Here is a 26,720-nt window from a genome sequence, read left to right as displayed (position 1 = left end):
AATTAGACCCAGAATGGGAGAGGTCAGGGAAGGAGATAAGAGATTTGGTGGTAAACATAATGGAGCAAAATTTTTTAAGTGCTTGCGGAAAATTATATGTCTCTTATTACTCAAAGTGTCTTGCAGACCAATAGACCAGGCCTAGATTATTATATGTTAGTGCAGTTGGAAAGGACCGTCTCCAGCCGTCACCCTCCTCCATTACAGCCCCCTCCTCCCTTATAGTCCCCACTGTTAAAATGGACTGAATACTCCTCAGAAAACAATCAGATTATTTTATCATCCACCATTAGATAGGGTTACGGGCTTGGAACATAGACAGGCTTTCTAAATGACCACTCAATTGATTGATCTGTGGAAGCCTTCGCTTTGAGCCAACATTTAATGCATTTTCCAGAGCGATATTACTCACCGGCTGTGGCTTTTCTACAACACAGCATCCCAGTTTGTGCCAGAAGTCACTCATATTTCCAGAGACTTCCAGTTTGGTCACAATCCTGCCTGGCCGGCGGCGCACGGTTCCCTGTAGTCTGGTTGTACAGTCCGCAGAGGAAGATGTCAGCGTCTAACCCTTGGTCACTCCATTAGACGGCCATTTACAAGCAGCAGCTCTTGAAAGAAGAATGTCCGAGATATTACCGTTCCTTGTTGCCTTTATGTTCCTGTGATTTAAGAACGGAAAAAAGGGTTAAACAGATCTCTGCAAGTCGCTTTGTGTAACACAGGCTACATGTAGGTGACCATCATGCTGCAACACGCTCCGCATAGCAAATTCCATAAAGTGTACATTAAAAACAAATATTTCAGCTCATTAGGGAGCGTCTGATAAAATGTGGTGACCTCAGGACTCGGAAGACGATACAGATTTATCATAAGAGTTTCTTTTTTTTTTAATGTTTTTAGTTAAAAACTTGCAACGTACAGAAGACTTCCACATTTGGGCTGGTCAGATTCCAGGGTCCGGCTCTCACCCTATTGTCTCTGGTTAGGCCGAAGTCCCCCCATGAAATTTTACCTCAGGAAATTAGAGAATGGTTGTGTGAGAAGAAAGGGTGCAGGTCTGCAACGCAGCTCACTCAAGTACAGGAAACAACAGGGCCGCAGAAGGCTTTGGGTTCACCCAGCCCTGCTGTTGTTTTTGCAACAAAATGGAAATAGAAAGATTGCAGGTTCCCCATTGTGCTCGCAGACAAAACCTGGGCGCACGTGTTGGTCTGTCGCACAGAAGGCACAAACACATCAATGTACAGGGAAGGTGATGCGGTCGTGTAATGATGCTGGGGGGGGGGGGGGGGGGGGGAGTCAGTGCTCGTTAGACGTTATGCACCAAAGTGCTCATAACGCTGATCCTCGGATGACACTGACAAGCGATGAAAAGCTTCAAATTTCGTCGCTTGGTAATTTACCAGTTCGCTAACTATGGCGGCAATGTTATTTGGAGAAAATAAAGACGTCGCTTGACAAATCTTTGATTTCCGTGTGGTGTGCTTTTTAATACACAGAGAAGCGGGAATAAACCCCTTTTTTAGGTGAAAACACAGAAATAAGGGGTTGTCACTGCTTTATACATGAAATATGCACTACCACCTTCTAAAATGTGGTAACGTAGAGGCGGCACCCATATTTCTCGGGGCTCCTGTGAGGGAAGGGCCTGTGCTACCCTCTTTTACCGAGTGCTAGTGCATCGTTAAATTCTATTCAAGAGAATAATCATCTGGTATTTAGCTGAGGCGATCAAATTGCAGCCTTGCACTATTGAAGATAACTGCACATGTAGTACCTCGCTTAATAATTATTTTTGCAATTAGGCATTCAGTAAGAAGCCGTATACACAAAGAGTGTGCCAGAATTGTATATTTCCTCCAGAGGAAATAGCTGCAGCTTATCACTGTGACATTTACAAAGAGAATAAAAGTGGCTGTAACTTAGAGCAACATCAATATCACAGTCAATCAGACCTGCATTGGACAAGTGCACTGTGCCTCACTGGAGACATTATTAAAGAAATTCCATTGGAATGTTCCTGCCAGTCCATTTTAAGCTTGTATTTTGCAATTTATATTAATATACCCCCAAGTCACGCTTCATTTCTTTAACCGGACATCAAACATAACATTTTCCCGGTCGTGTCCCCTTTAAGGCTGATCACATACAGTACAAGTGATTATTGTCGACAAAAATACCATTTGTAACATAATGGAAAACCAGCTTTGGATCCTGCCAGAGCAGGCATAGGTGACCTCTAGTGACATGCTGGGACTTGCAGTTGCGCAGCAGCTAGAGAACCACAGCTTGCCCTGCTCTGGATTGGAGTGATGTGTATAAAACAGGTTACCTGCCCAGGTGTAGTGTGATAGACAGCTTCCTGCCTGTACAGCTGTAATGCTGGGTAATATGCAATGCACCTGCCCCTCGTCCGTGTGACTGGTGGGGGGGGGCAAGACCAGTGCGCTGAGCGATGTGGTCGTTATCAGCCTGGGTGGCAGGTCCCCTCGCACACCCCTAGTTACGGCCCTGTGTAACACTGCTGTCCCTGTGACTTTGGCTTGGTACAGCTACCTATTAATCTGACATTTGACTATTGATAACCAACGAGGCCTGGCAGCCAGCTACATGCTTACACAGTCACATCAGGCCGTGTCCTGGATATTATGTAATGTCACACAGAGAGGCCTACTTCCTTGTACAACCATTCATGTCTATCAACGTCTTATTTTCTACCAAGCGAATTAGAAGGCAGCCCCAATGTCTGATGCATGTACGTCTCGCCGCCTGGCCGAACTGCCGACACGCATTCCCAAATGTATAGGCAAATGTTTAAGGAGGCAATCAGGACGGAAGTTATGACTGGGGCAGGAGGAGGAGGGGGTATTTTCTTACACACAGCAGACTTCCTGTCAGTAACGCCATGGAAGGGCTCTACAAACCGCCTCCATTGAGTCTCTGGAATGGCTGATAACAGAGAACAATAGTAGAACAGTAAATGCAAACACAATGTTTAACACCTTCAGTCCTGCAACAGATCTGGGAAACGTGTACAGAGATAAAAGAAACACCACGCAAAATAAACGTTATTACTAACAGACTACAGGAAAGAGAACTAAGCGTTTGGGCTGTATTTTCTTATTTAGAAGCTAAAGGGGTATTAATGAAAGGCGTGAGCGACAGGCGAGTCTCGAGTCTCTCAGGTTTTAGACTGTGGGAGGAAGTAAGTTCCAGAGAGTCGGGTACACAAGGCTAAAAGCTCGACCCCCAAATAAAGTAAGGGAGAATCTAGTTACTGCTAACAGCCCTTCATGTACAGATGGGAGTAAGCGGGTGGGGTGTACGGAATCAGACGCTGCTTCAGGTACCTCAGACCCTGCTTATGTATAGCAGTGCTTTGGATGTCAGTAACCAATCTTAGAATAGAATCTCCATCTTACAGGCAGCTAGTGATGGGAGTAGAGAATGGGGGTTATGCGGTAGGAACGGGGACTGGTTCGGTAACAACTATAGGGCGGGGCAATCCTGTGGCCCCCTCAGTGCCGCACTGTGTCCTGCATCATCAATGTGGGAGAGCGAAAATGCTAAGCAGCAACAGAGTGCAGTGCGGCACTGGCTGCGGTTAGTACGCTGCCGGGACTGTGGGGACTATTTATGAAGCCTTGGAAGGAGATAAAGTGGACGGAGATAAATTAGCTCCTAAATTCCATATCACAGGATGGGTTTATCTCCATCCAGTAAGTAAATAGATCCCTGTGTGTGTTGGGGGGACGGACGGACACATGCCTCAGTACTGCCAACAGTCAGCGTTTGTGGGAGCATGCATCCACTTTCTGCATCTTCTGCGATGTACGGTGAGGCGCCCCTGTGTATTTGTTTAGCTGAAGCTGCGACCTCTCAATAAGTAACACAGTTCCAGAAGACGCCTCATTTTGTGCGATGAGCAAATGTTGTTTTGATCAAAAACATGACCTGATTTTCCATTTGGAAGGCATCCTGCCCGTTTCCTTAGAAGCCGGGCCCAAGCGGGAACATACTGGTGTACACAATTGTGTCTTTTGTGCATTCATGTTTGTTGAACAGCAGCCACGGTTCCCCGGACTGTTCTGCGCTGCTCAGGCGACAATAGCCTCGTTTCACAGCAAAGGGACCTCTTCAAAGTCACATGGAGAGCATCAGGAAATAAGTGGGAGGCCTCCAGAACCCTCATCTCCCTCTGCAGTCAGATGATAGATGATCCAAATTAAAAGGAGTTCCTCTTACAAGGAGAACCATCAATAACACCCCCCACCGTAATACCACAGATGTATATTTATTATACATAGCGATTTCGCACTGATCGGAGCAGTCAGCCATTCGCCACTTGTCAGAGAGAGAAAAGCATCCCAGGACTCTCCACATGGTGGGAGACCTATCATGGGAGCGGGCCATTGTCAGTGAAGCCCGGAGAGCAGTAGGGGTATATACAGTACTACAGAGACACGGAGATGGAACACACCTAAGGGACAATCATAGATAAGGCACTGGCGCAAGGCCTGTACTTGTGATAAATGGGACCAAAGCTAATAAATAGAATGATCTGAATTCGATGTGTGGTGAGGACTTATCTAACAGGACTTGTGCACGTAGCTTTTATACTCCATTTTGGCCCAGAGGTTGCTATTAATATATACCAGGCCTGGCCAACCTGTGGCTCTCCAGCTGTTGTGAAACTACATATCCCAGCATGCCTTGCCACAGATTTAGCATTCCCTAATAGCAAAGACTGTGGCAAAGCATGCTGGGACTTGTAGTTTCACAACAGCTGGAGAGCCACAGGTTGGCCAGGCCTGATATATACCATAATGGGAACTTACATTTGTAACAGGAAGAAACCGGCCTAGGAACCACGGACAGTGACCTTGAGCAGCAGAAGAACAATTACTCAGTGGAATGGCTGCACAGCTACTAACGTATTGGTACATAGGGGAATTCCAGACACTTTATATTCTGTAAAATCTGGAGTGCTCGGTATAGGGGAGTAGTCTGGACCGCTGTGTAGATAAGGGAAAGGCTCAATGGGGTCGATTCAATTCACTGACAGTTGAATAGCGCCGGGAGTTTGCTCCCGGCGCTATTCAATACAGCGACGAGTGACCCTCAATTGTCGGGAATTCTTCTCTCATCCCCGGGGGATGAGAGAAGAAACCCGACAAAAGTGCTGCCGTGCGGCCGGCGCGAGGCTGATTCTGTCGGGAATCAGCCTCGCTCCAGGGAGTTAAGTCGGAGAATGCCCGTTCTCCCGACAATTCAACCTGTTTAGTCGGCGAGAACGGGCCATCGCCGACTTAACTAAAGCTGAATTGAATAGCGTCGGGAGCTGATTCCCGGCGCTATTCAACTGTCGGAGAATAGAATTGACCCCATAGTCTGGAATTGTCAGTACTGGGATAGCTGCGGGAACAGCTCATAGTCTGGAGTGGTCAGTACTGGGGTATCTGTAGGAACGGTTCTTAGTCTGGAATGGTCAGTACTGGGATATCTGTAGGAACGGTTCTTAGTCTGGAATGGTAGGTACTGGGATATCTGGGGTGACTGCTCATAGTCTAGAATGATCAGTACTGGGATAGCTGCGGGAACAGCTCATAGTCTTGAATGGACAGTACTGGGATAATTGCGGGAACGGCTCATAGTCTGGAATGGTCATTACTGGGATATCTGTTGGAACGGCTCACAGTCTAGAATGGTCATTACTGGGATAGCTGCGGGAAAGGTTCATAGTCTGGTATGGTCAGCAGTGGGACACCTGGAAATAGCTCATAGTGTGGTATGGTCAGTACTGGGATAGCTGAGGGAACGGTCACAGTCTGGAATGGTCAGTACTGGGATATCTGCAGGAACGGTCACAGTCTGGAATGGTCAGTACTGGGATAGCTGCAGAAACGGTCAGTCTGGAATGGTCAGTACTGGGATAGCTACAGGAACGGCTCATAATCCGGAATGGTCAGTACTCTGGGATATCTGAGGGAACGGTCATAGTCTGGAATGGTCAGTACTGGGATAGCTGCGGGAACGGCTCATAGTCCGGAATGGTCAGCACTTGAATAGCTGCGGGAACAGCTCATAGGGGGTAATTACAAGTTGATCGCAGCAGGAAATTTTTTAGCAGTTGGGCAAAACCATGTGCACTGCAGGGGGGGTAGATATAACATTTGCAGAGAGAGTTAGATTTGGGTGGGTTATATTGTTTCTGTGCAGGGTAAATACTGGCTGCTTTATTTTTATACTGCAATTTAGATTACAGATTGAACTCACCACACCCAAATCTATCTCTCTCTGCCCATGTTATATCTGCCCCCCCCCCCCCCCCTGCAGTGCACATGGTTTTGCCCGACTGCTAAAAAATTTCCTGCTGCGATCAACTTGAAATTACTCCCATAGTCCGGAATAGTTAGTACTGGGATATCTGAGGGAATGGTCATAGTATGGAACGGTCAGTACTGGCATATCTGAGGGAACGGTCATAGTCTGGAATGGACAGTACTGGGATATCTGCGGGAACAGCTCATGGTCTGGAATGGTGAGTACTGGGATAGCTGCGGGAAAGGTTCATAGTCTAGAATGGTCAGTACTGGGATATCTGAGGGAATGGTGATAGTCTGGAATGGTCAGTACTGGGATATCTGAGGGAACGGTCATAGTCTGGAATGGACAGTACTGGGATAGCTGCGGGAAAGGGTCATAGTCTGGAATGGTCAGTACTGGGATATCTGAGGGAACGGTCATAGTCTGGAATGGACAGTACTGGGATATCTGCGGGAACAGCTCATGGTCTGGAATGGTCAGTACTGGGATAGCTGCAGGAAAGGTTCATAGTCTGGAATGGTCAGTACTGGGATATCTGAGGGAACGGTCATAGTCTGGAATGGTCAGTACTGGGATAGCTGCGGGAAAGGGTCATAGTCTGGAATGGTCAGTACTGGGATATCTGAGGGATTGGTGATAGTCTGGAATGGTCAGTACTGGCATATCTGAGGGAACGGTCATAGTCTGGAATGGGCAGTACAGGGATAGCTGCAGGAAAGGGTCATAGTCTGGAATGGTCAGTACTGGGATAGCTGCGGGAAAGGTTCATAGTCTGGAATGGTCAGTACTGGGATAGCTGCGGGAAAGGTTCATAGTCTGGAATGGTCAGTACTGGGATAGCTGCGGGAAAGGGTCATAGTCTGGAATGGTCAGTACTGGGATATCTGAGGGAACGGTCATAGTCTGGAATGAGCAGTACAGGGATATCTGCGGGAACAGCTCATAGTCTGGAATGGTCAGTACTGGGATAGCTGCGGGAAAGGGTCATAGTCTGGAATGGTCAGTACTGGGATAGCTGTGGGAACAGCTCAGAGTCTGGTATGGTCAGCAGCGGGACACTTGGAAATGGCTCATAGTTCATTTGTGTTCCGTTAATGATCCTTTGAGATCTGTTAATGAGCCAGAGCATGAAACCCCATTGCACATGGAAACAGGTCTGCACAGCTTACGTCTGTGTCCCATCAGGTTACAGATAATGAACCAGGTGACCTGATGGAAAAATGGTTCCAAAGCAACACATAACCCTAATGCAGTCGCTGATTAACAGACTCACGTACAGTACAAAAGATATATCAGTAACTGCTGGACTCATGTAATATAGGGTAAACGCACAGTAAGATAATTGCTGAGCAATCCGTCCCAGCTTTCTGTCCGGGAGACTACTGCTCTATCAGTCCCAGATGCAAACCCTCAGCAAACCATGGCGGAACTGGGTACAGACGCATCTCCTCTCTACAGTGAGTTATATGTCCTCCAGGCAGAAGAACCAACAGGAACAGTACTTCAATACAGTCGCCAATGATGTAGGTCCCAGGGACGGTCCCCATTTCAAGGATTTTGCAATTCTTATCACCTAGTGCCCCAAGGTCTAACAGAGTCCTTGCAGAAGGGCAAAGTGGGGCCATTGAAAACAGTTCTCTTTGCATACAGTCAATATTTCCGCTCTTCAGAAACATGGTGTTTTCAGGAACCGGGTAAATTCTCAGACTTGGCTACCTCTACATCCCTGAAACTGAAAACCATTCTATAATTGGAAAAGGAAACGATTTACCAAAAGCCTAAGAAACTTAAAAAAAAAAAAATTAGCGATTTTCAAAAACTTTTTCATTTTTTCTCTCACAGAGGGACTGGAATGGAAATGACAAAACAGGGACTATCTACGATTGCGTGACGACGCAGAAAAGCTGTAAACTAAACATTTAATGAAATAAAAGCCTAAGAAGTGCATTCATCAGACCTAGCGAGAGAGGACATCCCTTTATAAACAAGATTTGTCTGGAAAACTGAAGGAAAAAAAAAAAAAGTGACAATGGAGAATGTGCTAAATATACGTGTAACCCTTTCCTGGCCGCCGGTGACGGCTCCTTATCAGGCTCCGGCAGACTGTGCTGCGGTTATAAGCGATGGCCTGCAACTGGGGCCTACTGCGGCTTGTGATGTCCGTGTGTCCCCACATCAGCACAGCACGTGCCGAGGGACAGACGCTTTTTGAAGAACTGGCTTTTATACAGGGGGGGAGATCCCAGATTCTGAGGAGTTGCATAACAAAAAAGGGGGTGTGGTATAACAAAAAAGGGGCGTAGCCTTGCTGCACAAGCTGTAATGACTGGCTGGCTGTCTCCCAGCTGGCTGGATCCTGCTCCCGTGCCTGCTCCCGCCGCTGCTGCTGTCATGCTGCCGCCGGCGCTGACTGGATCAAACCAGATCCAGCAGGCGCACAGGCTCCTCACATCGCGTTCCCAATTGTGCATTGCGCGGCTGACGTCATGACGTCACCCGCGCAATGCATCATTGGGAACGCTCCGGACTCAGGCGGCAGAGATAGCAAGTCGCACTTGGATCGCGATCTACCGGCGAGAGCTCCGCGATGTACCGGTAGACCGCAATAGACGTTTTGGCTGCCTCTGCTGTAGAAGCTTTGATATAACTTCCCCGGGTGTAGATCATAGGGTCGACAGTAACTAGGTCAACAGTCATTAGGTAGACCACTATTGGTCGACACGGTCATTAGGTCGACATGAGCATTTGACTTTTTTGGTGTCGTTTTCTGCGTACAGTGACGGGGCACCCCAATTAGTTCACCGTGTCCCCTCACATGGCTCAATTCGCTCGCCATGCTCCAGGCAAGGTGCCTCGTTGCGCTCGGCACAGGTTACTATTTCCAATCGTAGTCCACGTGGATCGTAAAGAATTAAAAAGTTTTTTTTTTTAAATTAAAAAAGTGAAAAACTCATGTCGACCTAAAGACCGGATCCCATCTTTCCCACAGTCCCGCAAAATAGCGCTAAGTAAGCCATGCTTATGTACCGGTTTCATAAAGAGACGCACTGCGCTTTGTGTAGCTAGTCTGCATAGGATGACATCAAATAATGCAGGTTGTCTAAGCCTGGGATGATGGCCACCTCTTTCCTGAATTAAGAACAGTCATTATGGTAATAAAATGATCCACTGAGACACGTCACATTCATCGTGAAATACTACTTCCCAAATCACAAGAACCCCGCTGCACTATTACAGCTAAAGACCTACAGTAAGGACGCATTCACAAAAGTGCAACATAACCAGGCAACAACACGTCCAGCTTGCGTCTACTGGAGGTCTGGTGCAAAGTTAAGTGAAGAGGATGAGCAGATCTATCTGGCCGTAAACTTCTGATTACCTGTGTCGCAGCAATATCATACTGGACACAGCTAAAGACTCAACATACACAGGTAACCATGCGTACATTCGGAAATGTAAATGCAACTGTAGCCCAAAGTCTTCCCATGTGACAGGAAAATAGCTCTTTGGCAGTTATGTATCAATACCACCACAGCTACCGACAGCTGGGGATCAAAACATTTTCCAGGAGTAGACACACAGAGTTGCAGAATGGCCGTTTGACACCACAATGTACACTGTGCTGTGTCATTCTACCAAAGATGGCAGAAAACCTGCGAAAATTGTTTACTATGTTGGAGAGAAAAGTAATCCCAATGGTCTTTTCTATCCCTGAACTCTACAGAGCTCATTTCACTCAGTTACTTAAGTTACCTACTGTGCACTGCCATATTTTTCCCCCAATTGTCTCCACCCATTATTCTGGGCTCCCTGTATACCTCGCAGTAGCACCAACTTTCATTAAAAAAAAAGCAACTTTGCAGACTCTGAGCACGACTGAAATGGTGCAACCGACTACTGTGTATATATAATGTGACGGTTACCTAGAAGTTAGAAATACTCTATAATGTTTGTTTTAACAGTTGGGATATTAAGGCATTTCTATAAAAGATCCTTAATACATAATACAATGTACCCCCAGTTGTGAAATAAGGGTATTAGCAGTCAATGAGGAGTTTTGTGACCATGTAAAGAAAGAAGGCCACAGTACTTGTAATTTCTAAAATCTGTAAAACAGGGTGTAGTAATCATTATAATACACAGGTCACCTCATAAAACCTGAAGCGATTACATCACAACTCAGTGTTTATAGAGACACTATATATACTGTACACAACTTGAAACATGACAGTTGTCCAAAAAGAGGGTGTGGGCATGTGACAGTGGGTTCCCTGCTGCGATGACGTGTCTCACACGGGCGTGCATAACGCTTCTCTATGTGTTAGGCCGCCCCCTAAACCACCAACTGTCTCTGCAATATTTTTTTACGAAATTGCGTCACTAAAGCACTTATTGCGCTCAGAATAATAAGGTAGCTCAGTTTCTTAACATAATAATATGAAAATGACCTTGAAATAACAAAGTAGGAGACGCCAACAGATCGTCACGGGAAACAGGAACAAATAGTGATAATAGGTCAGATTGCACGAAATAATCTGACATACTACATAAAGTTCCTTTATCTCTGTAATGACGTATGTGTGCGAGAAGCCGTAATAGACGCTGGCTGGGCCGAGGTCTCGGGAACCTGCGGAAAGCCTGATGGAGGCGAGGTGTGAGGAGAGGTTCTTTGAAGTTGTGACAAGTGTCACGAGATTTGCACCAGAAACATTGGGAAAATAAATAGCACGTGGCCTCAGACCAGATGGGCCCTGAGAGACACTAGGCCACAGCGTTAGTCATACACCTTCTCTTACAGGGAAAATTTCATCATTCCTTAACATCATTATATTGTAGGAACATATCTGCATTTTTAACCGCTCATTTACAAAGATAACCGTTTTAAAAATAAAACAAACTCTCCGCTCCATTACAGATGACTGAGTCACATACCCCATTATTTAGGACCGTGGCCTAATGGGATCTGACTGAGGTCAAACAGTTAAGCCTGCCGTTGGTTAAACCGAGGAAAATCATCGCCCATGCCCTAAAACCCAGAAAGTGCATGGGCAGCTGGTCAGTCACTCTGCGCCTGCTCTGCTAGAGAAGCACGTCCCCCTGACATGGCAGCCTGCTGCAGAGTGACAGAGAGCACGGAGGACATGTCTGATTAGGTATAAACTCTACAGTTATTTCATGTATTTTAAAACTTAACAATATAAAGCCCTTTTATTAACAATAAACAGCATGAAACAGGATCCTCACTTCTAAACTCTGTGCCGCTGGGGACCCTGCTCCATCCATTATACAACTCTCACCGCCCGTACACACAGCACTTTGCACAGATTTATCTGCAGGTATACCGGCTATCGGCTGTGATGCAGGGTTGACACGATGTCTTATATGTGCCCCCAATATGACATATCAAGGGTACATACCCGCTGAAGGGTGCTCAATATATGGGCCAGTCAATTGAACGGCCAATATATCGGCCAGTGTGTACCCAGCATCAATCTGTGGCTTCCTGCTGCCTCCATTCCCCACCTCACAACATGTCACTGCCCCTGTCACATGCAGCCCTGTCCTCACACATCACTCATCTCCTGATATACTCTGTGCTGCTGGGGACCCTGCTCCTTCCACTATATAACGCTCAGCCTGTGGCTACGTGCTGCTCCCATTCCCCTCCTCACATCATGTCACTGCCCCTGTCACATGCAGCCCTGTCCTCACTGACACATCACTCATCTCCTGATATACTCTGTGCTGCTGGGGACCCTGCTCCTTCCACTATATAACGCTCAGCCTGTGGCTACGTGCTGCTCCCATTCCCCTCCTCACATCATGTCACTACCCCTGTCACATGCAGCTGTGTCCTCACTAACACATCTCATCTCCTAATATACTCTGTGCTGCTGCAAGTCACTGCTCCTTCCAGCATTTAAGTCTCATGGTGCCCACACACGGTGCTATCTGTGCTAGGTGCGATTTGAGCTACACTATGTGTGTGCTATGCGATTTGTACTTCAGTGGGTATGCATTTTGAACGACACCCGAATTTGACTACACTACAATATGTTACGTATGCGATGTAGTTCAGAAATACCTGCTGGCATATACTATTTAGCCTTGTGATATGGACTACACGGGAGCGAGCATCGCAAGGGCAACTAAACAGTGCGATGTGAAACTAGACACGATGCTATTTGTACTAAAAAGATCAAATAGCATGTGATAATCGCACTGTGTGTGGGCACCATCAGTCTGTGGCTTCCTACGTCCCCCATTCCCCTCCTCACTAAACAAAATAAACAAATAAAATAAGCATCTGAAGACTTAACCATAATATGGAAGCTACAATAAATCTGCTATCAACTTGTTTATGCGAGTCCCGGACCCTTTTTCTTCATAGAATAAAAGCACGAGACCTCACTATCATATTCACAGGCATGGACAGGTCACTGTCCCCCTCAAGATCAGTGCATGGCGAAATCCTCTGTGCAAGCCCCAATAGAAAATCAGTGGCAGTGCATGCTGGGATGTGCAGTTTCACAGCATCTGGGGGGGGGGGGGGGGGCACATATTGAATAACATTTTGTGGCACGAGTTTTAGGTAATGGCTATAAAAGGTATCTATTGCAAAGGAGAAGGCTCTAATGTGCCTTTATTTCCAGAACAAAAGTCTTTTTCTGACTAAAACCACAGTTGTTTTGTGGAGCATGACACAGTGTATTTCTTCATACGCCCACTTCCTGTATGTCAGGCTGAGTGTTCCTGCCTCGCTTGCAGCACAAAGATGCCGGGCCCGTGACTCAATCGTCTTATGGGCTTCATGTTGTACAACCTGGCCCGCCTGGGTCGTTTTGTTGTGGAGACTTTCCCTGCCTCCCATCTGACATAAAATGAACGACAGCAATCACCGAATAAAAACCCTGCGAATCAGTTGCCTGAAGTCGGCGCACAAGCAACGTGATCGCACGTCGTTCCACTCAGCTGCCACCACTTCCAACTCAAAGAGTGTGAGGTAAAAGTTGTGCAGGGTTTTCCCAGCACCTTATACTTAGCGGCATATTAGTGCATCGATCATTCTGGAAAATAAAAAAAATACACGATAGAGACTTCTAAACCCAACTGTGCATTCATTTTCCAAAAACATTTACTTAAGGATTCTTTAACGCAATTTTTTTTATGGAATCTACGTTCAACCCGGATGTCGGATGGGCAGTGGTTGCATCTGACTACAATGCAGAGCCATGTGTCCATTTATGACCCTCTAGGCCGCCTTGACTGGAGATCCAGCCATTACAGGCCCAACTGGGCCTTACAGAGAGAAAGCGGATGGTATTTCACAGGAATATCACAGTTTTCTCTATGGCATCTGTAAACATAAGATCTCCCTCAATCAGAGTCTGCTCTCCACACACACGCACAGAAACCCACCGAGCATTGACGTCGGCTCACGCCTGAAGGCCGTGAAAAGCGCCTCTGTAAGATCATGTAATACAGCGTGAGTCATGATGAACGCGAGGCCCTCCTGCCTGAACCTGTCTCCATACTCCTCACCCTGAAGCAGCAGCATTGCATGTATGAACAGAAACCCACTGAACACGCAGCACTGGAACATACGCTCTGTTCAAACGCCCCTTCACATATATACAGGAACAATAACATAATCCCCCCCCCCCCCGTAGTCTGTGATTTTAAATATTGCTTAATGTCCTTTATATGAATGCTACAAAAACAAAAAGCAAGTTAATACTGTACTCTGTCTTATTGGTTTGGAATTACTGCCTTTGGAGCTCCACTGGGCCTCTACAAGAGCCTTGCGCAGCAGCCACATCTCGCTTGGTGACCCTCTTACACTATTATCTCCATTTTCTAATGTCCAATTGTAAAGCGCAACGTTATTTGCTGCGCTATATAAGAAACTGTTATTATTAATAATAATAATATCAAAGCCCAGTTGTAAAATATTCTTACATTACAACACAGGGGAGATCTTATGTAGGATTACAGAAATGTTAGTGCAAAACCTTCTACAGGGCTAGTCAGTAAAGTGACAATGAAGCATCATTTATTTTTTAAATGTAATACATACTGTATACAGCACAGGTTCTCAAACTCGGTCCTCGGGGGCCCACACAGTGCATGTTTTGCAGGTCTCCTCACAGAATCATAAGTGACATAATTAGCTCCACCTGTGGACCTTTTAAAATGTGTCAGTGAGTAATTAACACACCTGTGCACCTGCTGGGTTACCTGCAAAACATGCACTGTGTGGGGTCCTGAGGACCGAGTTTGAGAACCACCGGTATACAGAATAAAAAAACTAAAAAAACTTAAAATACAGTATATTTTAGCCTTTTTTTTTTTTTCAGAAGTGAAAATTACGCCAAAATATGGCTTTCGGTTACACTGCTCATGCAGGGGAGAGTGGATGTGCTAGTTAACTCTGACAGTACCCGGCCATTACCGGTTAAGCGAGTGATCGCACGACTCTGTGATAAGTTCAATAGTGGTGATGAATAATTGTTATCACAATTATCTGTGATGGATCCCTTAGCTGGATAAAATCTGACAACCAGTAAGGATGAGGCCATGTTTGGTTTATTTCTGTGATACTAGTCAGAGGCAGGGGACGCCATTTTCTGAACCTGCTCTCAATACAATATGAACCGCCATGAACATGGTACCCTGTACTTATGCTGCATAGACGAGTCACTATGGACTTCTCTAATGCCTATAAAAAAAATAAAAAAAATAAAGAAAATGAGATGGTCCATTTACAGATACTGCAACACACTGCTGACTGGGGCACAGGCAGCCATCTTGAAATCCAAGAACATGCCAGCTCAACGGACTGTGCGGCCCAAGTTGGTAAATTTGGGAGGTACGATACGCGTCACTTAATAGGCCAGTAACACATGTAAAGGATCACCTCAAACAATTACTAACAATGTCTATTGGGTATGACTAGTGGTTTATTACTGTTCACCAATACTGGTGGCGCCATATTACTAGGTATTACTAATAAAGTGGGCATATCACTGGTCACAACTGTTACAGCTGATGCATTACTACTGGTGGCATCTTATCACTGGTGGTTACTGCTATGCTGGCAAATCACTTCGGCCCGATTCCGAGGTGGGCATAATGTCGATGTTTAAGGGGTTTAGCTATTGTTTTTGTACTGCGCACGCGTCAGAGTTGCACTGCACATGCGCGGCGACTGTTCATCTGGCAAAAGTCAGAAGGGCTGATGGCCTGTTGGGCCGGCCGCACAGCATAGCCTTCTGGCTATTTTTCTGCCCGTCCCACCGCCCACTTGTTATGGCACACGGAGATAGACGGGGGCTTGCCGTGAAGCCAGGCCCCATGGCAAACCCCCTTGAGCCTTGGCCCTAGTCATGTGCGTGCACTCGCCTGTGGCGCGCGCACACTGCAATTGCCAGGACTGTCAAGCAGCCCCAGTCCGTACCTGGCGGTCGCAGTGATGACACAAAGCAAATGACAGCGCGTGCATTTATAAGAGGTAAGGGGGGGTGTTTTCTGGGTGTATTACAGCCAGCGACTGCGACTTCATTCGCAGTTCTACTAGCCCTGGCATCTTAGGTCTGACGGTCATCCTGAGCATCCTATAGTGCGAATGATTTGCACTTGGTGACACTAATAAACGGGGATATTACTGAGCATTAATACTACCGGTGGTTTATTACTGATTACTATATGCGGCATAGTTGTTAACATTATAGGTCATACATTAGTAGTATTATTTCCATTGGTGACTTATTAATGGACATCACTGCTACTGCTGACCTCTTATTGGGCGCATCCCCCAGAAGGCGCTCTTTGGTTGCCCTGGACCTTAGTGACTGGGAAATCATAGTAACAGCATGGCAGAGCCATCGCTACACAATGGAAATACCCAATGTATTGCCGCTGAAAGATTATATAAATAAAACTCTTACTATTCATATCTGTCTTTTCCACAAAATGATATAAAAAAAATAATAATAATAATAATAATAATAATAATAATGCAAATAACTTTATAGGAGCTGCAAGCGGGCAGCACCCTATATGTAGCGGGTTGTCCAGCATTCCACAACACCTGAGGCGCATCAGCCAACACCAGCTGGTAAATAATAAGAATTTACTTACCGATAATTCTATTTCTCGGAGTCCGTAGTGGATGCTGGGGTTCCTGAAAGGACCATGGGGAATAGCGGCTCCGCAGGAGACAGGGCACAAAAGTAAAGCTTTCCGATCAGGTGGTGTGCACTGGCTCCTCCCCCCATGACCCTCCTCCAGACTCCAGTTAGATACTGTGCCCGGACGAGCGTACACAATAAGGGAGGAATTTTGAATCCCGGGTAAGACTCATACCAGCCACACCAATCACACTGTACAACCTGTGATCTGAACCCAGTTAACAGTATGATAACAGGGGAGCCTCTGAAAAGATGGCTCACAATAACACTAACCCGATTTAGTTAGCAATAACTATGTACAAGTATTGCAGATAATCCGCACTTGGGATGGGCGCCCAGCATCCACTACGGACTCCGAGAAATAGAATTATCGGTAAGTAAATTCTTATTTTCTCTATCGTCCTAGTGGATGCTGGGGTTCCTGAAAGGACCATGGGGATTATACCAAAGCTCCCAAACGGGCGGGAGAGTGCGGATGACTCTGCAGCACCGAATGAGAGAACTCCAGGTCCTCTTTTGCCAGGGTATCAAATTTGTAGAATTTTACAAACGTGTTCTCCCCTGACCACGTAGCTGCTCGGCAGAGTTGTAATGCCGAGACCCCTCGGGCAGCCGCCCAAGATGAGCCCACCTTCCTTGTGGAATGGGCATTTACATATTTTTTGCTGTGGCAAGCCTGCCACAGAATGTGCAAGCTGAATTGTACTACAAATCCAACGAGCAATAGTCTGCTTAGAAGCAGGAGCACCCAGCTTGTTGGGTGCACACAGGATAAACAGCAAGTCAGATTTCCTGACTCCAGCCGACCTGGAAACTATATTTTCAGGGCCCTGACAACATCCAGCAACTTGGAGTCCTCCAAGTCCCTAGTAGCCGCAGGTACCACAATAAGCTGGTTCAGGTGAAACGCTGACACCACCTTAGGGAGAAACTGGGGACGAGTCCACAGCTTTGCTCTGTCCGAATGGACAATCAGATATGGCTTTATGAGATAAAGCCGCCAATTCTGACACTCGCCTGGCCGAGGCCAGGACCAACAGCATGGTCACTTTCCATGTGAGATATATCAAATCCACAGATTTGAGTTGTTTAAACCAATGTGATTTTAGGAATCCCAAACTACGTTGAGATCGCCCAGTGCCACTGGAGACATCAAAAGGGGGTTGTATATGCAGTACTCCCTTAACAACTTCTGGACTTCAGGAACTGAAGCCAATTTCTTTCTGGAAGAAAATCGACCGGTCGAAATTTGAACCTTAATGGACCCCAATTTGAGACCCATATACACTCCTGTTTGCAGGAAATGTAGGAATTAACCTAGTTGAAATTCTTCCGTGGAGCCTTCCTGGCCTCACACCATGGAACATATTTTCACCTAAGCGGTGATAATGTTGTGCGGTCACCTCCTTCCTGGCTCTGACCAGGGTAGGGATGACCTCTTCCGGAATGCCTTTTTCCCTTAGGATCCGGCGTTCACCGCCCTGGCGTCAACGCAGCTGCGGTAAGTCATGGAACAGACATGATTCTTGCTGAATCAAGATCCTTTCTAGTATCTCTTGAAGTTCCGGGTACCAAGTTCTTCTTGGCCAAACCGGAGCCACGAGTATAGTTCTTACTCCTCTCCTTCCTATCATTCTCCATACACTGGGTATGAAAGGCAGAGGAGGGAACACATACACCGACTGGTACACCCACGGTGTTACCAGAGCGTCCCAGCTATTGCCTGAGGGTCTCTAGACCTGGCGCTTCATGTGAGACGCCATCATAACCACCTTTGGTCTTTCCCAACGGTTTACAAACATGTGGAAACTTCCAGATGAAGTTCCCACTTTTCCGGGTGGAATTCATTCATGCTGAGGAAATCTTCCTAGTTGTCCACTCCCGGAATGAACACTGCTGACAGTGTTATCACATGATCTTTCGCCCTGCGAAGAATCCTTGCTGTCATTGCCCTCCTGCTTCTTGTGCCGCCCCGTCTGTTTACGTGGGCGACTGCCATGATGATGTCCTACTGGATCAGCACCGGTTGACTTTGAAGCAGAGTTCTTCCTAGGCTCAGAGCATCGTAAATTGCCCTTAGCTCCAGTATATTTATGTGGAGAGAAATCTCCAGACTTGACCACACTTCCTTGGAAATTTCTTCCCTGTGTGACTGTTCCCCAGCCTCTCAGGCTGGCATCCGTGGTCACCAGAACACAGTCCTGAATGCTGAATGTGCTGCCCTCTAGAAGATGAGCACTCTGCAGCCCCCACAGAAGAGACACCCTTGTCCTTGGAGACAGGGTTATCCGCTGATGCATCTGAAGATGCGATCCGGACCATTCGTCCAGCAAATCCCCCTGAAAAGTTTTTGCGTGAGATCTGCCGAATGGAATCGCTTCGTAAGAAGCCACCATTTTTCCCAGGACTCCTGTGCATTGATGCACTGATACTTGGCCTGGTTTTAGGAGGTTTCTGACTAGGTCGGATAACTCCCTGGCTTTCCCCTCCAGGAGAAATACCTCTTTCTGGACTATGCCCAGAATCATTCCTAGGAACAGCAGACGTATCATCGGAAAACAGCTGCGATTTTTGGAATATTTAGAATCCACTCGTGCTGTCGTAGAACTACTTTAGATAGTTCTTTTCCGACCTCCAACTGTTCTCTGGAAACTTGCCCCTTTCAGGATATCGTCCAAGTAAGGGATAATTAAGATGCCTTTCTTCTTTTAAGAATCATCTTTTCGGCCATTACCTTGGTAAAGGCCCGGGGTGCCGTGGATAATTCAACGGCAGCGTCTGAAACTGATATTGACAGTTCTGTATCACGAACCAGAGGTACCCTTGTTGAGAAGGGCAAATTTGGACATGGAGGTAATCCTTGATGTCCAGGGACACCATATAGTCCCCTTTTTTCCGGTTCTCTATCACTGCTTTGAGTGACTCCATCTTGATTTGAACCTTTTTATGTAAGTGTTCAAAGATTTCAGATTTAGACTATGTCTCACCAAGCCGTCTGGCTTCAGTACCACAATATAGTGTGGAAGACTAATACCCTTTTCCTTGTTGTAGGAGGGGTACTTTGATTATCACCTGCTGGAAATACAGCTTGTGAATTTTTTCCAATACTGCCTCCCTGTCGGAGGAAGCCGTTGGTAAAGCAGGCTTCAGGAACCTGCGAGGAAAAAATGTCTCGACTCTCCAATCTGTACCCCTGGGATAATACTTGTACGATCTAGGGGTCAACTTGCGAGTGATCCCACTGCGCGCTGAGACTCTTGAGACTACCCCCCCACTGGTGGAGGGCTTCTTTTCCTGGGAAGGGGCTGCCTGCTGCAGTCTACTTCCCTTTCCTCTATGTCTGGGCAGATATGACTGGCCTTTTGCCCGCTTGCCCACATGGGAACGGAAGGATTGAGGCTGAAAAGACAGTGTCTTTTTCTGCTGAGATGTAACTTGGGGTAAAAAGGTTGGATTTCCCAGCTGTAGCCGTGGCCCCCAGGTCCGATGGACCGACCCCAAATAACTCCTTCCCTTTATACGGCAATACTTCCACGTGCCGTATGGGATCTGTATCACCTGACCACTGTCGTGTCCATGACATCTTCTGGGAGATATGGACAACGCACTTATCTTGATGCAAATATCCCTCTGTGCATCTCGCATACATATATATATAGAATGCATCCTATTAAATGCTCTATATCAATAAAATATTTTTAGTCAGGGAATTCGACCAAGCCAACCCAGCACTGCATCTCCAGGCTGATGGCGATCGCTGGTCGCAGTATAACCACCGTATGTGTGTATATACTTTTTAGGATATTTTTCCAGCTGCCTATCAGCTGGCTCCTTGAGGGCGGCCGTATCTGGAGACGGTAACGCCACTTGATAAGCGTGTGAGCGCCTTTTCCACCCTAAGGGGTGTTAACCAACGCGCCCTAACTTCTGGCGGGAAAGGGTATAACGCCAATATTTGCTATCGGGGTAAACCCACGCATCATCACACACTTCATTTTATTTTATCCGATTCAGGAAAAACTACAGGTAGTTTTTTCACTCCCACATAATACCCTTTTTTGTGGTACTTGTAGTATCAGAAATATGTAACACCTCCTTCATTGCCCTTAACGTGTGGCCCTAATGAGGAATACGTTTGTTTATTCACCGTCGACACTGGATTCAGTGTCCGTGTCTGTGTCTGTGTCGACCGACTGAGGTAAATAGGCGTTTTGTTTTTTTTTTTTAAAACCCCTGACGGTGTTTCTGAGACGCCTGGACCGGTACTAATTGTTTGTCGGCCGTCTCATGTCGTCAACCGACCTTGCAGCGTGTTGACATTCTCACGTAATTCCCTAAATAAGCCATCCATTCCGGTGTCGACTCCCTAGAGAGTGACATCACCCTTACAGGCAATTTCTCCGCCTCCTCCAACATCGTCCTCAAACATGTCGACACACACGTACCGACACACAGCACACACACCTGGAATGCTCTGACAGAGGACAGGACCCCACTAGCCCTTTGGAGAGACAGAGGGAGAGTTTGCCAGCACACACCAAAAAAATGCTATAATTACATAGGGACAACCTTATATAAGTGTTTCTCCCTAATAGCATCTTTATATATATATTTATATCGCCAATTAGTGCCCCCCCTCTCTGTTTAAACCCTGTTTCTGTAGTGCAGTGCAGGGGAGAGCCTGGGAGCCTTCTCTCCAGCCTTTCTGTGAGAGAAAATGGCGCTGTGTGCTGAGGAGATAGGCCCCGCCCCTTTTCCGGCGGGCTCGTCTCCCGCTCTTTAGTGAAGTTTGGCAGGGGTTAAATATCTCCATATAGCCTCTGGGGGCTATATGTTAGGTATTTTTAGCCAGTATATAGGTTTACATTTGCCTCCCAGGGCGCCCCCCCCCAGCGCCCTGCACCCTCAGTGACTGCGTGTGAAGTGTGCTGAGAGGAAAATGGCGCACAGCTGCAGTGCTGTGCGCTACCTTTAGAAGACTGCAAGGGTCTTCAGCCGCCGATTCTGGACCTCTTCTTACTTCAGCATCTGCAAGGGGGCCGGCGGCGCGGCTCCGGTGACCATCCAGGCTGTACCTGTGATCGTCCCTCTGGAGCTGATGTCCAGTAGCCAAGAAGCCAATCCATCCTGCACGCAGGTGAGTTCACTTCTTCTCCCCTCTGTCCCTCGTTGCAGTGATCCTGTTGCCAGCAGGACTCACTGTAAAATAACAAACCTAAGCTAAACTTTCTCTAAGCAGCTCTTTAGGAGAGCCACCTAGAATTGCACCCTTCTCGGCCGGGCACAAAAATCTAACTGGAGTCTGGAGGAGGGTCATGGGGGGAGGAGCCAGTGCACACCACCTGATCGGAAAGCTTTACTTTTGTGCCCTGTCTCCTGCGGAGCCGCTATTCCCCATGGTCCTTTCAGGAACCCCAGCATCCACTAGGACGATAGAGAAATTATTTTTAATACAATTATTGTAAAAGGGTTATTATTATATACACAGTCGCCAGGTGCCCGCAATGCTCACGGTAAGCCCTATGTATCAAAGATTTGTCCCTATTTTTTTAATACTGAGCAAGAGAAAAAAATTCCGATACAGGCGCTGATTTATCAACGAGTTTTATCATGCACAAGTTTTAAAACTTGTTGCGCAGATAAAACTCGTTGATAAATCAGCCCCGTCATTTAATATTTACCACAGATTTGCATGAAGCCCATCCAGCCCTTTCTCCCACCCCAACACCAGGGATTTTTTCATTTGCTAGGCAGAATTCAAACGCACAGGCCTTTACTTTGTACCCGGCCTGTTACAACACCAGGGTGTGTGTATTGCAGGAGAGAGGGGTGGGAGGGGGGGAACTGGTGAGGAATAAAAGAGATTGCAAATCGCTTCCTGTCATTTCAACAATACAAGTTGGGTTATGCGAGACGCATGAAGGGTTGCTTATACTGTTCTGCAAGGACGTAATGGAGGCGGTTCGTCTCTTAAATATTATACAAGAAAAAGGAGCTGTTTATAAGGTTTCAGTCAGTGCAGGAAGTGGCATTTAGTGTCTGTAATGGTGAGGCGTCTGGTTTTCTCCCAGCATGCACTGCACGCCTAATGGCCAGCACAGTGACGTTTAGTGGGTTAATGGTCTATAATAGACCAGTATTAAAAAAGTTGCAATCTAATTTAACAAGTGTGGCATGATTTCTTAATACGCAGTTGAAATTTGCTGTAACCCATAGCAACCATTTATGACTGCGGCTGCCATTTTGCTAGTTTGGAAAATGAAATAGCTCATCTGACTGGTTGCTATGAGTTACCACACAGCAGGTTAGAACACCCATTTCTAGCTAACAGTATCATTTTATTATATAAATTTTATTTTATTTTAAATAGACAAAGCACCAGTTCTCTCTGCTTGACAGTTAGAGGACATCAGATGTTCTGTGGCTCTATAAGACTTTTGTGCGGTCACAGCTGAGACAGAGGATGTCAGGAGGCGGATAACAGGGGGCGGAGGAGACGCGGAAGCTGTGCTCATTTCATACACACGTTGGGGAGAGTGTACAAATATACTCTAATTTCACACCCAACTCTGTGTACTTTTGCCGGGATAAGTAAAGCACAACCCCCAGGAATATTTGTAGAGGACAGTAAACGCTTGTGTTTCCCTGAATGCCAGTTCTATCCTGGGCTTCCCCTGTGCCCCAGTTCCCAGGATAGTCCCCTTTTCAGCGTGCAGACATTAATTTGCATCACGGAAGCTCATGCTGAACATAATTTAATAGGACAAGTTTGGACAGTTTCACTTTATTTGGGATCTAAAGGGAAGTAAGGGGAGGACCGTAGGACTGAAACAACGTTCAGGTCACATGGGTGTATCGGTTTCTCCTTCCAGAATTAATGCAGCCAAAACCAAATCACACATCTACATAAAAAAACCAGAGACTTTTAACGGGCAACTGTTTCGATTTGAGGGTACTGTTGCGCTGTGCCAACGATTGGGACTTTTGCCCCATTTCCGGAACAGTTGGGAGATGTACTCCGCTAACCGGTGCTGCCTGCATCTACCGCTGGTGTTGTGGCCTTCGGAAGTTTGAAGAAGGTTGGAGGTGGCCTGGCACTTTCCGAAACAGCAGCCACGTGCCCAAAAATTCTGTAACCATGGCCCCATTTAGCATAATCTCACCTCCATCTGGCATGGGTGGCGCTCGCACTGTGCGCCAATTTCAGTTCTCCAAGGATTGGGAGTAAAGAAGTATGAGAATGTGAGACTTATATTTGTCACATTTATCAATGGACATAGGCTAGGTCAGGGTTTTTTACCAAACTCGGTCCTCAAGGCATTGGCGTATCTACAATGGGTACAGTGTGTGGGGCACACGGGCCCCCCTAAGCCCACCCCATACACACTGCACCCATTTGTATAATACTTACCTCTCTGGAGTCTCCCGTCGGAGCCATCCCTTCTCGGCAGCACAATATATTCTGAACTCTAGGGGGTACAAACTCTATTGCGCTTGCTGAAAACTCCGGAAATGTGAAGCGGCGGCCATTTTTCCGGAGTTCTGCGCATACGCATTAGGAAAATCTTCAGGAAAATGTCCGCCGTGCCATTTTCCCAGAGGTTTGCGCAATAGAGTCTGTGCACAGACTCTATTGCCGCCGCTGCGGAGAAGGACGGCACAGCCGGGGAACTCCGAGGAGGTAAGTATTAAATCCTTGTGCATCGTCACAGAGGAAGGGGACCCTGATGCAGAAGGCTGCACACGGGCCTTCTCCTCTCTTAAAAACGGCCGCCTCAAGGAATCTTAACAGTCCAGATTTTTAGGATATCTATGGTTGTGCACAGATGGTAAAATCAAACTGATCATACTAATTAAGTCACCGATGCTTAAGCATGGATAGCCTTAAAACCTGGACTGTTTGGATGACTTGATAATGGATTTTGGGAAACCCTGGGCTAGGTAATACGAATAGAGGCCTCTCACAAGGACAGAGAACGTCTCATACTTTGGTAGAGTTCTCTTTAATTAAATTGATCCCCCCCCTCTCTGGTACCCCGGAAGGTCCCAGGCCTCAGGTCTGCAAGACTCCCTAAAAGCCCAGGTTCTAAAGATATATGCACTTGTGCACAGGTGGTTTACTTTGGACATCAGTCAATTTGATTTAACCATCTGTGCTGAAGCATGGATTTCCTTAAAACCTGGACTGTTAGGGTGCCTTGATAACAGAGCTGAGAACCACTGGACTAGGGTATTATATATAAAGACATTACGATTTCACTTTCTGTAGACTGCGAGAGACAGCACCTGAAACCGGAGCCCTATCGCACAGCTCACCCTGATTTTGATGACTTGCCAGAAAGCCAGCTCGTGTCACCTCCCTCCTGCCGTGTACCTTTCACTTTTCCTCACCCGCCCCTATTATTCCGGACTGGCACATCCAGCCCTCTGGAGTAAGGTACTTCACCACTACCTACTTTTTACAGTGCCCCCATAACCACAGCCACCCCCTAGATAGCTTGTCAGCTCCGCTTTCGGGGGGCTAGACCCTTTTTCGGTAATGCATTACCATTTTAAAACTTTTATGCCCTCAGCATTAAGCCAAACGTACTGCAATTATGTTACACAAACATTAATGTCATCAAATAAAAGTTCCAGACAGGATTATTGGGAAACTGGAAGTCTGGCAGTGCCCTATCACATGCAAGGGACAACTTTACACATAAAGACCCCCAGGACGCATCATACAAGGAACCTCTGGAACCTATGAATATCATGGAAATGAAGGTGCTGGATTGTCAGTGGTGCAATATATGGTCTCCCCTCCCCGGTAACTACCCATAGTCACATGCACTTTCCTATACCTTACAGTCCATGGATCCTAAACAAGTACAGACTTGCGCATAACTTGAAATGTGGCCACAAATGTCGCAATCAAGCGCAGAACGCAGATTGGCGCGGTGGTCACCCATATCAATAACGCCGCAGGTATTTCCATTAACATTTACTTATATAGCGCCAGCATATTCTGCTGCACTTCACAACTCGATCTAGATGTACAGTAATCCAGACGTGACTGTTGTAGCGCTGACATAAGGTGTAGCGCTGTACATAGCAGCAGAAGCCATACTATGTGGATCATGGTGTGTGCTTGAGGTGTCAGAATCACTTATAAACTCCTGTGTAGATTATATAGGTCACTGTCTGGCGTGTGGGAGGATGTGAGATGTTCCCATGCATTAAGGGCATCTGCTATATGATCAGTGGGGGCTTGTGGGATCCAGTACTCAATCCATCCATAGCCTGTGCTACAACGTATAAACTGGTCACAGTAATGTCCCATATATCCAGAAATCATCCATTCAGCCCCCAAAAAATCGGCCCTGTGGCTCCACTTACAAAATCTCGCTGCTTTTTTCGGCTAAAGTTTCCCAGCGCTATAAAAACGCGCCTTAGTCGCACGGCCGCTGCGACTCTTACCTGCTGCTGACGCAGAGAGCCCCCTCCAGCCGCTGCTGCTGCTCTTCTGTCTCCGCTGCCGCTGGGGTAAAGTTGCAGCTGAGTTCAGCTCCCCAGCGAGGTGTGGTTCCTGTGAGAATAAGGAAATGCTCTGCAATCCTCTGCTGCTTACTCGGAGCACAGCACTCAGTGTGGACAGAGCAGACAGTGCAGAGCAGCCTGGGGTGGAGGAGCTCTGCAGGCATGCACAGCCTCTCACTGCTGACAATCCGGGGGAGGGGGCTCTACAGAGAGGGGTGACTGTCACCGCTAATTGCACATGTCACCATCAGAACAATGGGGCATCACAGCAGCTCACTCAGGGATCACACACTGTACAATGTTATACAATGATCCATGGGGGTCATTCCGAGTTGTTCGATCGTTATATTTTTCTCGCAATGGAGCGATTAGTCGCTAATGCGCATGCGCAATGTCCGCAGTGCGACTGCGCCAAGTAAATTTGCTATGCAGTTAGGTATTTTACTCACGACATTACGAGGTTTTTTCTTCGTTCTGGTGATTGTAATGTGATTGACAGGAAGTGGGTGTTTCTGGGCGGAAACAGGCCGTTTTATGGGTGTGTGTGAAAAAACGCTACCGTTTCTGGGAAAAACGCGGGAGTGGCTGGAGAAACGGAGGAGTGTCTGGGCGAACGCTGGGTGTGTTTGTGACGTCAAACCAGGAACGAAACTGACTGAACTGATCGCAGATGCCGAGTAA

The 26,720-nt window shown here is 46.8% G+C and overlaps 1 protein-coding gene across 3 annotated transcripts in view; it reads right to left on the bottom strand.

Annotated features, from left to right (window-relative positions):
* CDC42SE1 (CDC42 small effector 1) overlaps window positions 1-26,243 on the bottom strand; it is a 40,636-nt gene extending 14,393 nt beyond the window's left edge. Inside the window, exons 1-2 of one of the 3 annotated variants that reach the window (XM_063946997.1) lie at window positions 25,980-26,243; window positions 413-662 (exon numbers count right to left, since the gene is read on the bottom strand). In XM_063946997.1, the coding sequence (XP_063803067.1) occupies window positions 413-466 (54 nt within the window). In that variant the 5' untranslated portion in view covers window positions 467-662; window positions 25,980-26,243. Of the gene's footprint in view, window positions 1-412; window positions 663-25,898; window positions 25,922-25,979 lie in introns of those variants that run through there. The other 2 variants (XM_063946995.1, XM_063946996.1) reach the window with 2 other exon arrangements.
* Window positions 26,244-26,720: the final 477 nt, after the last annotated feature.

This window comes from Pseudophryne corroboree, chromosome 12 (assembly GCF_028390025.1).
Source record: "Pseudophryne corroboree isolate aPseCor3 chromosome 12, aPseCor3.hap2, whole genome shotgun sequence".
Classification (NCBI taxonomy): domain Eukaryota; kingdom Metazoa; phylum Chordata; class Amphibia; order Anura; family Myobatrachidae; genus Pseudophryne; species Pseudophryne corroboree.
Note: the sequence above shows the minus strand (reverse complement) of the source record. Positions and strands in the feature narration are given on the sequence as shown.